This window comes from Quercus suber, unplaced genomic scaffold (genome assembly GCF_002906115.3).
Source record: "Quercus suber isolate HL8 unplaced genomic scaffold, Cork oak 2.0 scaffold_381, whole genome shotgun sequence".
Lineage (NCBI taxonomy): Eukaryota > Viridiplantae > Streptophyta > Magnoliopsida > Fagales > Fagaceae > Quercus > Quercus suber.
Genome location: NW_027069833.1, coordinates 160,732 through 176,149, shown reverse-complemented (window position 1 = coordinate 176,149; position 15,418 = coordinate 160,732). Strand labels below are relative to the sequence as shown.

Below are 15,418 nucleotides of genomic sequence, written 5' to 3'. Positions count from 1 at the left end.
AAAACAAAACAAGGTAGTTGTTAGAACTTATAACCCATAATTTAATAAGTATTTATAAGAAATCAAGAATCATGTATAAAATTGAGTAGTGGTCAAATTTGAATTTCGAAATAAATAAATTGGGAATCATTTTTGAAAGCTGTAAAATTGCTTTGATGAGCAGGTTTGTTTGTTAATGTCTTGGACACATGGTTAGGCTAGAAGTAGAATTGTACAGTAAATAGTTTAATTTTTTTGGTTATTTTATTTTATTTTATTTTGAAGTTGAAAGAAAAAGAAAACAAAAAAGAACGAAATAGACATCAAGAAATGTACAACAAAGGACTTATAAAATTAGGCACACTACTCCCCTACTCAAAAAAAACAAAAAAAAAAGCACACTCCCAACTCAAAGAGCTGTTATAGCCATAACTCATAACAGTGCTATTGGATACATTTTTTGAATTCCCCTTTGCTACTGAATGAAGCTAAGAGTGTTTTTGCTGAATATTTTGTATCCTTAAAGTGGTTAGCTTTGTCTCATCAAAAACATTTTTTGCTATCTTTTTGCAGCCATGAATCATTAGATATCCAACAAATCCTTAAAAGGATATTTAGTGAATTGAATTTTAAATTCTCAAGTATTTTTCCAAGGGCCTTGTTGGAATAGACTCATGTGTAAAAGAAGTGTTGATTCATATTTGGATGAAGGATCGGTGGTGTTCGCTTTGTAGGGATTTGTGGGATGGGTGGAATGGGCAAAACAACTCTTGCACAAGAAATTTACAAAAGAATTTTTGCTAACTTTGAAGCTAGCAGCTTTATTGATAATGTAAGAGAAGAAACTAGAAATCAAGGTCTAGTTTCTTTACAAAAACAACTTATTTCCAAGATCCTTATGGAAAGCGAAATAAATATATGGAAAATTTATGAGGGAATCAATGTTATAAGGAATATAGCACGTAATAAGAAGGTTCTTATTGTTCTTGATGATGTGGATGGAGAAGAACAACTGGAAGCATTAGCAGGCAACCATGATTGGTTTGGTTCAGGGAGTAGAATCATTGTAACAAGCAGAGATAGTCATTTATTGAGAAGATGTGACATGAATTTATATATACAGTCAAGCAGTTGAATAACGATGATGCTTTGAAGCTTTTTAGTTTGAGAGCTTTCAAGAAACCTGGTCCTAAAGAAAACTATATGGATTTGTCTCAGGACTTTGTAAATTATGCTAACGGTCTTCCTTTGGCTCTTAAAGTTTTAGGTTCTTTGTTATTTGATAAAGAAATAGATGAATGGAATAGTGCTTTGGATAAACTAAAAGTAGAGCCGGATAAAAAATTTTTAGATATTCTTAAAATAAGTTATGATGGGTTGACGAATATGCAGAAAGAATTATTTTTGGATATTGCATGTTTTTTCAAAGGAGAGAACAAGAATTGCATAAGAGATATACTAAAAAGTTTTGATTACTATCCAGAGTACAATATTGGTGTCTTATAGACAAATCTCTCATAACCATTGAGCCAAAGGAAACCATATGGATGCATGATTTGTTACAAGAAATGGGTCAAGAAATTGTTAGTCATGAATCCCTAAAGAGCTTGGTGGACGTAGAAGGTTGTTGCTTTATGAGGACATACTTTTTGTATTGAAGAATAATATTGTAAGTTAATTAGCCTTCACCTAAACCTACTGAACTATATATATTCTTGCAATTTCTTCTAAAGACTTGCCAATTACTCTAATTTCTTTACTCTTCATTATTAGGGAACAGAGGTAGTTGAAGGCATAAAGCTAATCACACCTATTGAAATAGAAGAACACTTGAGTGCCGAAGCCTTCTCAAAGATGAAAAAATTGAGATTGCTTAAAATTGGCTATGAGCAAACTCCACAAGACCTCATTAGAGGTCCTGTCCAACTTCCACATGGCCTCAGTTATCTTTCTAATGAGTTAGTGCAATAGATTGGCTTGGATATCCTTTAAAATCCATGCCAACCAGTTTCCAACCAAACAAACTTGTTGAATTGAGAATGCATTACAGCAACATCAAACAACTATGGAAAGGAATTATGGTAAGATTTTCACTTATGCAAATGTGTTTTTTTCCATCATTTTCATTAAGGCTTGAGTTTGTCTAATTATTTCTTGTTTTATAATAAATTTTAAACGAGTTAAAACTCCTTGACCTCAGTGACTCTCAAAACTTGATTGAGATCCCGGACCTTAGTGGAGCTCCAAATCTTAAGCAGCTAATTCTCCAACGTTGTACAAGACTATATGAGATACATGCATCTCTTGGAGATCTCAAAAGGCTTATTCAATTGGATTTGAATGGTTGTAAATTTCTTAAAAGCCTTCCTTACAAGATCTACTTGGAAGCTCTTGAATTTTTCAATCTTAATGGTTGTTCAAAACTGAAGAAATTTCCAGGTATTGTGGAAAATATGCCACGTTTGTCAAAACTATGTTTGAGTGAGACTGCTATAAAAGATCTATCATTATTAGTGATACACTCAATTGGCCTTATAGAATTGGATCTAAGAGATTGCAAAAACCTTTCAAGTCTCCCTATTGCAATTTGTAGTTTGATGTCTCTTAAAACTCTCAATTTATTTGGCTGCTCGAAACTTGATGAATTGCCAAAAAATTTGGGAAAAATCGGAGGTTTGGAGGAGTTAGACTTGAGTGGGACAGCTGTAACGGGCCTACCTTCATCCATTGTTCACTTAAAAAATCTCAAAGTACTATCTCTCTCCGGATGCATGGGCCCTCGTCTAAATCATTTAATAAGCTCACTAGGTTTCCTTTAATGCAACCTAGAAGAAGTCCAAATCCCATGGACATGCTAGAGCGCTCTTTAATAGGCTTATGCTCTTTGACCAAACTTGACCTAAGTTACTGCAATGTTCAGACAATTTCTAATGTTCTTGGGTGCTTGTCATCTTTAGAACATTTAAATCTAAGAGGAAATAATTTTGTTTCCCTTCCTGAAAGTATTATTCAACTATCTAATCTGAGAAGTCTTTTTATGGGCAGTTGCACTCATCTTCGAATGTTGCCCAAGCTTCCATTAAATATTGAGTATATTGATGCAACAAATTGTACCTCACTGGAAACATTATCATTAAGACCAGAATACGATTTTCGGCCGAAGTTTCGTTTTCTCAATTGTGGCAAATTGATTGAGAATCAAGGCTACGGTGACGTAGTTTCAACAATGCTAAGACGTTATATCATTAATACCCAGGTCTCTCTCTCTTTCTCTCTCTCTCTCTCTCTCTCTCTCTCTCATGTGGAGTTCTAAGCATCATGAATTGTATGTTTCAGAGTCTGCAACATTCTTATCATTACAGTGTCGGGATTCCTGGAAGTGAAATTCTGAAATGGTTTAGCCACCAAAACGTTGGGGCTTCAGTGAATCTACAAGTACCCTCAGATTCATTAGGTAATGAATTGATGGGAATCATTGTGTGCGCTGTTTTTGTATTCCGCCAGCATCTTCCACTTCACCAACTTCATATTCAAGATTATGGAGATATGATAGGTACGCATTATCTTTGTTTCCATTGGTGGATCTAGATTGGTAGGCCATATTTTATCCGAGGAATTTGGTAAGATTGAATCGTATCAGCTTTTACTGCATTATTTTTCCTCTACACACTTTGGAGCGAACTGGAAAACATACTGAATAAAGTCGACGCTAACGGCTTCAGCCAGATTGAAGTTAAATTTGAACCCGAAGGTCCAGGATTGGAGGTTACGAAATGTGGGGCCCATCTGGTATTCGAGCGAGACATTGAAGACCTAATAAACCAAACTAAGGCTGGGCCTAGCAGCTGCATCATCACTGCTTATGATGAGGATGGTTTTGAGGATTTAGAAAAAGATACCAAAATTAAGCGAAGCCATGATGACTCTGATAGGAAGGGCTGGACCTAGTGGAGAAGCTAGCTCTAATGAAGAACCACCAGACCTAAATCTAATTGAAAATTGGTTTGGGAATTTACGCACACAAGGATAAGGTAATTCTGATTGTGAGGAAGAGGAATCTCAATGAAAGTTATAGCTTTTATGGAATCTGCACTGCCGATCAACTTTTTTTCTCTCTGATTTTATTGTAAGTCACCATCTTTTCTCCCTCTTACGTGAGAGTGTTTGCAGTTGTGTATTTTTTTTTCTTTTTGAAAATTCATTGCCAATTCTTTTAGTTTGGTAATTTGTTTTCTCATTTTTGCTAGATACGAAGAAGTATTTGGACTTTGTTGGAAAGGAGAAACTGTCACATTGCTAGCTGACAAAAAGGCATTTGGAACTGATTGTATGGTATTCATTTTGTTCAATTGTGTTGGATGGTATATTTGGAACTCTCTGTTATTGCTCTCTTTTTATAGTATTTACTACAACTTTCCATAGGAGAATGCAATTGACGCATGGTACTCCAGTGTTGTAAAATCAAATGGAATGAAGAAAATTTGGGCCTCTGTTTCCAAGTGAAGTTAAATTGCAGCAAAGTAGATAAAATTATTTGCAAAGCTTTCTTGTCGTGTACAATAGAACTAATGCAACTATTTTATCATTTAGAAGTAGGATAACTATTTTAAAACTTAAAGGACCCTTCTTTTCTCTTTATTTTATCTTATTTTATTTTGACTTCACACCACACCACACCACCCATTGTTTGGTTGATTGGAAAGCTGGAAATTTTCCTTTTTGGTATTTGTATTTTGTGCTGAGTTTGTCCTTGAATTAGACCTGAAACAGTTGAATTAGGTTCCTAAGTTCTGACTTGTTTTTCTTATAACAAGCTTACAAAATATCATTATTTTCTGTTTTCATTTAAACAATTTGGTTTAAGGACGAAATTTTGTCTAGATTTCCTAATGTGTGTGTGTCTGTATGACAAGTTAGCTCTGTTGATTATTTTCTTTGGATTTGGAATATTAGCAATAGATGGCTACGCTACCATCTATTGAATATCATTCGTTGTGTTCTTGCTGGTCAAAATCAGATTATTGATGTACTCAGCAGTCAGTATGAAACATTTGCTTTATTTGTTTTTCCCTGTTTTTAATGTGCTTCTTTTCAGTCTATGAGCACCCAGCTTTCATCCTTGACAATTTGGAATTAGAAACTTCTCATTGTCTTATTTGTCATTTGGGTGTCATGTTGTTCCTTCTAGGTGCATTGATTTGGCTGTCCTACATATTGCGTGGGATTATTTCTAGAGTGTTTGAATCAATACAATTGCATCTAAGCTTCAATTGCTAGCGGTTGCACAAGTGCAGGAGTATGGCCATTGTCACTTCATGGGTTCGTTATCTGATCATTTGGGTTTCATTTGTCAACTGATGATTGATAATAGAGAAAGAAATAAGCAAAATTGTAATGGTAAAGCAAGACCCGGTAGAATTAGAAGCTGTGATGAGGAATGAGGAAGTTCTTTTTTGTTTTGATAGGTAATATGGAAATTACGGAATTCAAATTAGCTTTGGTGTTCCATTGATTCCATTCTTAAAGATGGGAAAACGAGTTGTAGAATAACCTCTCCTCTGCTTGCACTGCTGCCTTTATTACTTTTCAGCTCTTCATATCTGAGCTCATGGTATGTCATTCATCCCATAGTCTTCTGTCATAGATTTATAAAGATAGCACATTTATTTCCTCTTTTCTTTGTGATTTGATTAGATGTAACATTTCCATGCGAAACTTCAACTTACATTATCACTACCCAATTTTTTTCTTTTTCTTTTTTTCCAAAATTTTTGAGTTTAACAGTTCACAGAAATTTATACCAAAATTAGGCATTATCCTTTATTTAAATTTCCTGTCAATCAAATATTCCAAATTTGCATACTTACATGATCTTGGACCAGGTGTTTATTTTTTTGGATGAATGAAAATATATAATTAAGAGAACACTCAGTTCAAGTCCACACACAACATCGCTGTAGTAACAACAAAACAACTAGTCATAATACACAAATTTGAAGCAGAACAAAAATTTCATCAAACTAAAGAAACACTTTCTAACTTTTCCTAATGACATCTTGACCCTTACTAGGACATCACATACAAAAAATGGCTTCACTTGGAAAACAGATAATGGAATATTCCAGCTAATACACAGATATCTCTTCATTCAAGAGTATTTGAAATTCCCTCTAGCTTCCATCCTTACACCAATTTCCATTTCTCCAACTTCTGCTCCTCACTTTAAATATTCCCTCCCTAAATTTTGCATTTCTCTGACTCCATAAATGGTAAACCACACCCCCATGCTAACTTACATGAGGAAGCTTTCAGCTTACATTTTAAACTTTCCAACCCCCATTTAATCCAATTTGTTTCAGGAGAGTCTATGAGGCATCTCTTCATTACTTCCCTCAACAATCTTTTTGACAAAATGCATTTAAAAAATAAATGGTCTGGACATTTGCAACTTCTGCAGAACATTTCCTTTGAATTTGGAAAGATAACCACTTGGCTAAAAACGTCAGGTATTCATGTAAGTATAACATAGCTAAACGTTAACCAAACTCTTATTACAAACCTAACCCCAAAGACATACAACCGGGGTTTAAAACAAACTAAGATACCGAATTACATCTGTGCTCAAGAATCAAGTACATCTTGATTCCTTCTATACAACAAAAGAGCTAAGTACTGTACAACAAAAACTAACTATACATTTTGACAAACGATAAAACACCGAATCCTTGCCACCTCTAATACTCTCGCTGCTTCCAGGAAGAACTTGTGCACTGAAATATAAAAGGGTGAGCTGTGAAACCCAGTAAGGTTTTTAAGCTCCATGGGCCCTTGATAAGAATGCATGTAAATTACATACTTTATGGATATGCCAACTTTGATAAAATAGTCTTCATATTGTTCTTATTGTTCTCAAAATAATTTACGAGCTTTTAGATGAATGTACTTCATTTTCCTTTCATATAATAATAAAAGGATAAACATAGTTCAGTAACCTTACCTTTGAACAGATTGTAATTACTTTATCATAACTTCTCATTACTTATAACACATTCAATATACCTTTCTTATCATCATACTTTTCTTATAATTCCAAATAGCTCAATAGCTCATTTATCATATATATTAGTTAATCCAACTGTAAGTCTGTCACAACTTTGGGATGCTTCCAGCACAGAGTGCCAGGCATCCAGCATTCCCCACAATGCTAGGTCATTCCGGAATCATATCATAATACATCTTTTCAACCATGGGGGTAGGTTGACATCCTCCACAAGTTGGCTATTACCAACAAGGGCAGGTACAGCAGAGCCAGTCCCACTTATAATGGCTTATCAGAATTTCCATGGAAATGCCAGTACTATAACCCGTACTGGCTGAGTTCAGATCATAACGAAGGAATAACTGAAAACTATATTTTTCTGATAACTTTGCTTTTACATAAACGTATCACAATAGTAGCATATCCGCTTCATTCTTAAATATCTTGTTCGTGATATAAATAATAGCATCAATATGCTAAAATTATTATGCATATAAGATTGAATAACTCACGAACACATATTTTGCTTAACTCATGCTTATACGTAATATCTCTAAATAAAAGCTTTAATGCATAATACTTTTCTAAATAATATCTATACTTATCAAAGACACATATCTCAAATCCCTTACCTGAAAGCCGAAGCTGCGAGAGATTGTACAAGAGGAGCTCAAGTGTCCGTGTTCTTGTTCTCGTCACCTAAATGAAAACCAAAACTTATTATTGACAACCTCTTCCTAAGTATTTAAACTTATACCTCAATCCTAACCTAACTCTCAAACTCAAGAAAATCTTAATTCCCATCACAATAAGTTCCCCAAAGCATATGATACAATCATCAAACACATTATGCATCCAAACCATAGAGAAACTAAGGCATAAAATTTATATATGCTCCAAACATAACAAAGGATGAACATATTAAATTATAGCCCAAAACATTCACCCTAGCTTCAAAATTAAATCCACAAAGTCCGAGTTATTCTACCCTGTTTACTGGTCATTACAGCAGCAAAAGCCCCATTTGTAAAATACGAATGGGCTGTTCAAAAACATCCAAAAATCATGAAAGTTTACATAACTACTCCTTTGTATGTCCATTATATACCATAAAAATTTCGGAGTCAAAACATCAACCCATGATTTATTAAAAATCATACAATACAACATGTTCAAATCTGTCCTGGCAGAAACTCATGCAACTTAGAAATTAAATCATTATTTTTCTATTCATCCAAATGCTGTAAAACCACTTCCACAACATTCATACGTGCCTTAGGGTTCATAAAAACTATTCCTAGCATCCTAATTCACAGCAAATTATTTAATACAGAATTTTCTTGTTGTAAACATCAAATCTGTCACAGGGACAGCTTCAGTGCATGTTCTTTCTAAAATCATCAACAAATAGCAATTGGCCATAATTTCATTTGGGTATTTTTATACCTATACAATACATATTAAAAAACCCTAATAAGCATCCAATAGCTCATAACACCATCACTCTTTAAACTTACAAAAACAGAATCACAAGTTCAGCTTCTAATATCAGAACAGAGGATACAGAACTGAAACTTAAGCAAATCATCACACCATTAAAATACCCCAAACAGAAAATAAACGTATATACTTACCCACAATTGAAGCTAAACTTTTGTAAGAGTTTGATTCCTTCTTAAAGAGATATAGCTATGATTTTTGGTGAGAAAAAAGAGAGCTATTGGTGAGATGGTGTAGCCGTGTGCTAAGGGAAGAAGAAAGAAACAAGAATAAAGAAGAAGGAGAAGAGAAAGAAGAAAAAGGAGCTGCTGGACTTCTGGGGCAGCCAAAGAAAGATAAGGCAAATTGACTTTTGGGGTGGGATACGTGTCTTCGAGAGAAAGATTTAAGAGAGAGCTTCCTAGCTCTTTCCTTAAGAGAAAGAGTGGCCAAAGAGTGATGAATTTTCTGATTTGTGTGTGTGTACCCGTGGGAATTGCTTCTTGGTTGCTCTTATTGCTTGAGAAAAGTCAAGGAAAGTGGCTCTTGGTAATTGCATGGCCAGCCAAGTCCTTGGCCTTTTGATTTGTCAACATGCATGATCCTTTTAACCTTACTTTTATTGAATTCTCATTGGTTGCATGGGAGTGAAATTTCCACAATCACAATTCATGCATCATATGTCTAATTAGAACACCAACTATGCATCATACTAACTATATCTTTATAATGCAACTAGCCATTTCAATTATTCATAATCTTTTAAAAAAAATCAAAGCTTCATGCACTTAAAAGTAATTAAAATAATAACATGCATATAAACCATAAAATTAAATATGCAATTAAGTTGGGGTGTTACATTATATTTCAAAGTACCATTTCCAAGGAACTTGTAGGAATAGAATCCCCTGTGATGGAAATGTTGGATTTATATTTAGTTGAAGGGTCGGGTGGTGTTCGTTTTGTTGGGATTTGTGGGATGGGTGGAATGGGTAAAACAACTCTTGCACTAGAAATTTATGAAAGAATTTCAGGTAGCTTTGAAGCTAGTAGCTTTATAGCTAATGTAAGAGAAAAAACTAAAAATCATCGTCTAGTTTCTTTACAAGAACAACTTCTTTCTAACATCCTTAAGGGAAGTAGAAAAAATATATCGAATGTTTTTGAGGGGATCAATGTTATAGGGAATAGATTACATAAAAAAAAGGTTCTTATTGTTCTTGATGATGTGGATGGAGATGAACAACTAGAAGCATTACTTGGGAACCATGATTGGATTGGTTCAGGGAGTAGAATCATTGTAACAAGTAGAGATAAGCACTTGTTAAGAAGACGTGGTATGGATGATATATATACAGTCAAGGGATTGAATGACAACGATGCTTTGCAACTTTTTAGTTGGAGAGCTTTCAAGAAACCCTATCCTGAAGAAAATTATGTGGATTTGTCTAAGGACTTGGTGAATTATGCCAATGGCCTTCCTTTGGCTCTTAAAGTTTTAGGTTCTTTGTTGTTTGAAAAAAGAATAGATGAATGGAAAAGTGCCTTATATAAACTAAAACAAGAACCTGATAGAAACATTCTAAATATACTTCAAATAAGTTTTGATAGTCTGATGTATACCCAAAAGGAATTGTTTTTGGATATTGCATGTTTTTTCAAAGGAAAGAACAAAGATTACATAAGAGATATACTAGAAAGTTTTGGTTACTATCCAAACTACAATATTGATGTTCTTATAGACAAATCGCTCATAACCATTGATAGAGATAGAATTTTGTTGATGCATGAATATTTGTGGATGCATGATTTGCTACAAGAAATTGTTCATCGTGAATCCCCTGAAGAGCCTGGTCGTCGAAGTAGGTTATGGCTTTATGAGGATGTCCTTCATATATTGAAGAATAATACTGTAAGTTGTCTATTCTAGACCTAAACTTATAGAATTATATATATTTTAACAATTTCTTCTAAAGATTTGTCAATTACTCTAATTTCATTATTCTTGGTTATTAGGGAACAGAGGTAGTTGAAGGCATAATGCTAAACATGCCTATTGAAGCAAAGGAACACTTGAGTGCTAAAGCCTTCTCAAAGATGAAAAATTTGAGATTTCTTAAAATTGGTTATGTGCATCCTCCACAATACCTCATTGGAGGTCCTATCCAACTTCCACAGGGCCTTAATTATCTTTCTAACGAGTTACGCGTAATTGATTGGCATGGATATCCTTTAAAATCCATGCCGACCAATTTCCAACCAAATAAACTTGTTGAACTAAGAATGCATTGTAGCGACATCAAACAACTCTGGAAAGGAATTATAGTAAGATTTTCACCTATACTAATTTGTATTTCCTGCTTTTTCGTTAATGCTTGAGGTAGTCTAATTATTTATTGGTTTATAACAGATTTTAATGAGTTAAAACTCATTGACTTAAGTGACTCTCGAAACTTGATTGAGATCCCGGACCTAAATGGAGCCCCAAATCTTAAACAAGTAATTCTTCGACGTTGTACAAGACTGTATAAGATTCATGCATCTAGTGGAGATCTCAAACGGCTTATTCGATTGGATTTGAATGGCTGCAAATGTCTCAAAAGCCTTCCTCACAAGATCAGGTTGGAAGCTCTTGAATATTTCGACCTTGGCAGTTGTTCAAAATTGAAGAAGTTTCCAGAGATTGTGGAAAATATGTCATGTTTGTCAAAACTTTTTTTGAGTAAGACTGCTATAAAAGATCCATCATTATTAGTGGAACGTTCAACTAGCCTTATAAACTTGGATTTAAGAGATTGCAAAAACCTTTCAAGTCTCCCTATTGCAATTTGTAGTTTGATGTCTCTAAAAACTCTTAATATATTTGACTGCTCAAAACTTGACAAATTGCTAGAGAACTTGGGAAATATTGAAGGCCTAGAGGAGCTAAATGGGAGTAGAACTGCAATAAAAGAGTTACCCTCGTCCATGGTTCTCTTAAAAAATCTCCAAAAGCTCTCTCTCCGTGGATGTAATTTTCTATTATCTAAACCATCAAATAAACTCCTCAATTTTCCTTTATTGCAAAGTAGAAGTCTAGATCCCATGGGCATGTCAATGCTTGCTCTGTCAGTCTTGTCCTCTTTGACCTATATGAATCTAAGTTATTGCAATCTATAGGCAGTCCCTAATGTTGTTGGTTGTTTGTCCTCTTTAACAAATTTAAATCTGAAGGGAAATAATTTTGTTTCCCTTCCTAAAGATATCATTCGACTATCTAAACTAGATTCTCTTTATTTGAGTGGTTGCACTAATCTACGATCACTGCCACAGCTTCCATTAAGTGTTGATTATTTGGGGGCAGAAGGTTGTACCTCACTCGAAACAATACCCTTAAGACCAGAAGAAGATTTTCATCCACATCTTTATCTTCTTAATTGCTTCAAATTAAATGACAATCAGGATTACAGTGGCATGTTCTTAACAATGCTGAGACGTTACATTCAGGTCTCACTCTCTCTCTCTCAATTCTAATATCTTGATTTGTGTGTTTCAGAGACCAGATTTAGGTCTCCAAAATATTCTTATACCTGGAAGTAGAATTCCGAAATGGTTTAGCCATCAAAGTGAGGGGGCTTCATTGAATCTGCAAGAGCCTCCAGGTTTTATAGGAATTGCTCTATGTGTTGTTTTTGTACTCTGCGAGCATTATCCACTCCAACATCCTCCGGAAAGTTCGGAAAATCATCCAATTACGCATTTTATTAATTTTCTCTGTAATGTCAATGGATATAAAGTTCCAGATTGCTTAAGCTTTGGTTTTTCCGAGCAATCTGGCAAGATTGATTCAAATCACCTTTGGATAAAATATTTTTCTATGGAAGGGCTATGGGACAAGATATTGAGTCAAGTCGATGCTAATGATCAGTTGAGTCAGGTTGATGTTGGAATTGAAATTGAAGGTACAGGCTTGGAGGTGACGAGATGTGGGGCCCGTTTGGTATATGAGCAAGACATTGAAGATCTCAAACAAAATATTGCTGGTTCCTGCAGCTGCAGCGTCACTACTTATGAGGATGATTTAGATGATTTAACAAAAGATACCATAATAAAGCGACGTCATGATGACCATGATGGGGATGGGGATGGGGATGGACCTAGTGGAGAAGTTACCTATAATGAGGTAGATGTACCACACCCAAAGAGGATACGGCTCACTGATTTAATTGAAAGATTCATTCCACGTTTGGGAAATTGAATTGGGAATTCAAGCACAAAAGAACAAGGTGACTATGATTGCGAGGAAGAGAAATCCTAGTGAAATTGGTAGCTTTGATGAATCTGCAAGGCTGATACACTATTTTTCTCTGATTTTCTTTGTAAGTCGCGCTGTCTTTCTTGCTATTCTCTAAACAGAACTTGTTTCTAGCTGTATATATATTTTTTTCTTTTTAATTCCTTGGAATTTCTTTTCTTAAATAGGCCCTGAGTTATTTTCTGTCGTTAATCCAGCAACAAAACTTACCCCATAGCTTGAAGGACTTGCATAAGGGTTTTGCTCTCAGGTATGTGTGTGGGATGTTAACTCTATATATTTGGTGTGATAGTATTTATCATTTGAAGTTGCTCAGGTCCCAAATTTATCAGGGCCTTCTTAATAGGCATTGAGAATTAGTAATAAATATGATGATGACCCAACGAGTACTGAATTTACTTACATACCCAGTTCAAATGGCATATACCTTTCAGTTTGCCATGCATGCGGCATTCTCTTCATTATTTCTAAGCCTAGCTGTGTTTTGAATTATCTCATTTTTTGTCAGCAGCCTTAACATTCTATAATATCTTCAACAACTTACGTTTTTTTGGTAAAATTCTTCCATACAAATGGGAACTATTTACTTAAGTTTCTACCTCTCTTATATGGTATACATTCTCTGTGTTTCCGCATTAGACTGTATTGGATGGTGGGTTTCTGCAGCTTTGTGACTAATTGGTTTGGCTATGTCTCTTGAGGATTCTTATGTATTAAGTTGCTAGACAATTATAATATTTAATCAAGGTAGATTGAGCAAGTGGACGTTCTTGCCAATTAAATTATCTGATATTCATGCTGTCAGACTCAAAAATGCTTGTGGCTCAATATACCCTTAATGGAAGGACACTTGTGGTTTGAGTTGCTACCCCAAAGGCAAGTTCTGTTCCTATCTTATAAGAATTCTTTCTTTTCATGGATTACCCTCTTGATGGTACCTCCTGTATTGTTCCAAATCTTTGGTTTTCATTTTTCTGTTTCCATTGTCTTTTTATAAAATTTTATAAAAAAAAGAAAAAAAAAAAAGAACCTGAATACACCATTGTCTTGAAAATTATTTTGCTTGGTGCTTGTGACCAAGTGTTAAGACTAATATCTATGTGGATGAAGTGTTGCCTAATGTCTTCACTTTCAGTATGTTGATCATATATTGTAACTTGTAAGGAGCTCTTACATGTCTTTCAAATATAGTTATTTTGGTGAAACAACCTGAATACACCCTGTTAACTTATAAATTCACCCTCCATCCTCTTGAAGCTTACTCATTGCTATCAATCATGACCAGTTTGTTACAAATATCAATTAAGTTGCCACTTACCAGAGAACTTTCTTTAATTGTTTTTTAATATTACCATATACTATGTCCTTGACAGTGAGTTTATTCAAAAGAGAGTATAAAACATATAATGCTAAAGAAAAGCTAGCCATGAGTGTTCCCCCATTATGAATACAATAATAAACACAACTTATAAAGAAAAAAGCAGCACAAAATACCAAAATAGTACCACGACCTATGAAGGCATATAATCCCCATGAAGCATCTTAGCAGTGAGTGCACTGCTCTTGGCCAGAAAATCCACCTGCCCTTTACAATAGATTGGACAAATTATGTCCACACTGGCCTGCTTGAAATGTGAATCCATTAAGCCCAAGAGTATAAGCTCAGTATGTTTCTATGCTGAAAATCTGTACTAAGTGATGATCATATACATTGAAATGTTTCTTTATCTCATAGGAAACTTTGGGTTATCACAATATAATTTGTAAGGTTTTATGGCTAGAGATTCCCTGGGAGTTTCAAGAAAAAACTCCAATTCTCACTTGATAGCCTTTACTGACTTCTACACGTTCTCTATAGCAGATCTCCTGTGTCTATTCAAAGCTCAGCGTATAAATGGCTATTTTTCCCGTGGGAGTATCAAGAAAACTCCAATTTTCACTTGATAGCCTTTACCGACATCTACATGTTCTCTTTGGGAGAAATCCTGTGACTTTTCAAAGCTCAGAGTATAGATGGCTATTTTTCCATTCTAAAACTCAGTCTTGTGGAGGATTATTTTCACACGAGGTCTATTTGATGAAGAATTCCATGTATATATTTCCACAAAACATTTCCTTTTCAGGTTTAATAAGTACCTACACTAATTATCATAATGATCAGTCACTTGTCATATGATTCGATAATATCTTTTTAAGTTTCTTGATTTTATATTGCCCTACATTGAACTGCATTCTCACTTTTTTTTACATTGAATTGTGGAAATTTGAAGTTGCTTTCATGAGGAAGGCTTTTACTTTCTAAATTTTCTAACCCCCATTCAACCAACCTTATTCCAATTTGTTTCAGGATAGTCTATTAGGCATCTCTTCATAACTTCCCTCCATAATCTTTTTGACAAACTGCATTTGAAAAATAAATGGTCTGGACTTCCTATGCTTCTGCAGAAAGCACACAGATTATCACCTTGATTTCCCACTATAAGCTTTTATCCCAAGTATGTAATTTATTTTTCTTAGCAAGCCAAGTGATGAAGTATGTCTAGGAATGGTGGTACAAAACCAGATTAGCTTCCACCAATCAACCTCAACAACCTCAATTGAAATTTGATCCTAGGTTTCTTAGCTGG

General features: G+C 34.6%; 2 protein-coding genes across 2 annotated transcripts; both read left to right on the top strand.

Moving 5' to 3' along the window:
* The first annotated feature begins 684 nt into the window (after positions 1-684).
* Positions 685-6,749, top strand: LOC112035359 (disease resistance protein RUN1). The gene is given in 9 exon segments (XM_065760770.1): positions 685-1,090; positions 1,093-1,648; positions 1,753-2,060; positions 2,180-2,418; positions 3,025-3,235; positions 3,316-4,105; positions 4,227-4,340; positions 5,168-5,298; positions 5,445-6,749. Coding segments are annotated over 2 exon segments (759 nt in total). The 5' UTR covers positions 685-724; the 3' UTR covers positions 1,486-1,648; positions 1,753-2,060; positions 2,180-2,418; positions 3,025-3,235; positions 3,316-4,105; positions 4,227-4,340; positions 5,168-5,298; positions 5,445-6,749.
* Positions 6,750-7,511: 762 nt separating this feature from the next.
* LOC112035366 (disease resistance protein RUN1) lies at positions 7,512-14,975 on the top strand. The gene is given in 7 exon segments (XM_065760771.1): positions 7,512-10,409; positions 10,514-10,822; positions 10,919-11,983; positions 12,033-12,855; positions 12,959-13,041; positions 13,597-13,667; positions 14,653-14,975. Coding segments are annotated over 4 exon segments (3,075 nt in total). The 5' UTR covers positions 7,512-9,410; the 3' UTR covers positions 12,735-12,855; positions 12,959-13,041; positions 13,597-13,667; positions 14,653-14,975.
* The last annotated feature ends 443 nt before the right edge of the window (positions 14,976-15,418 follow it).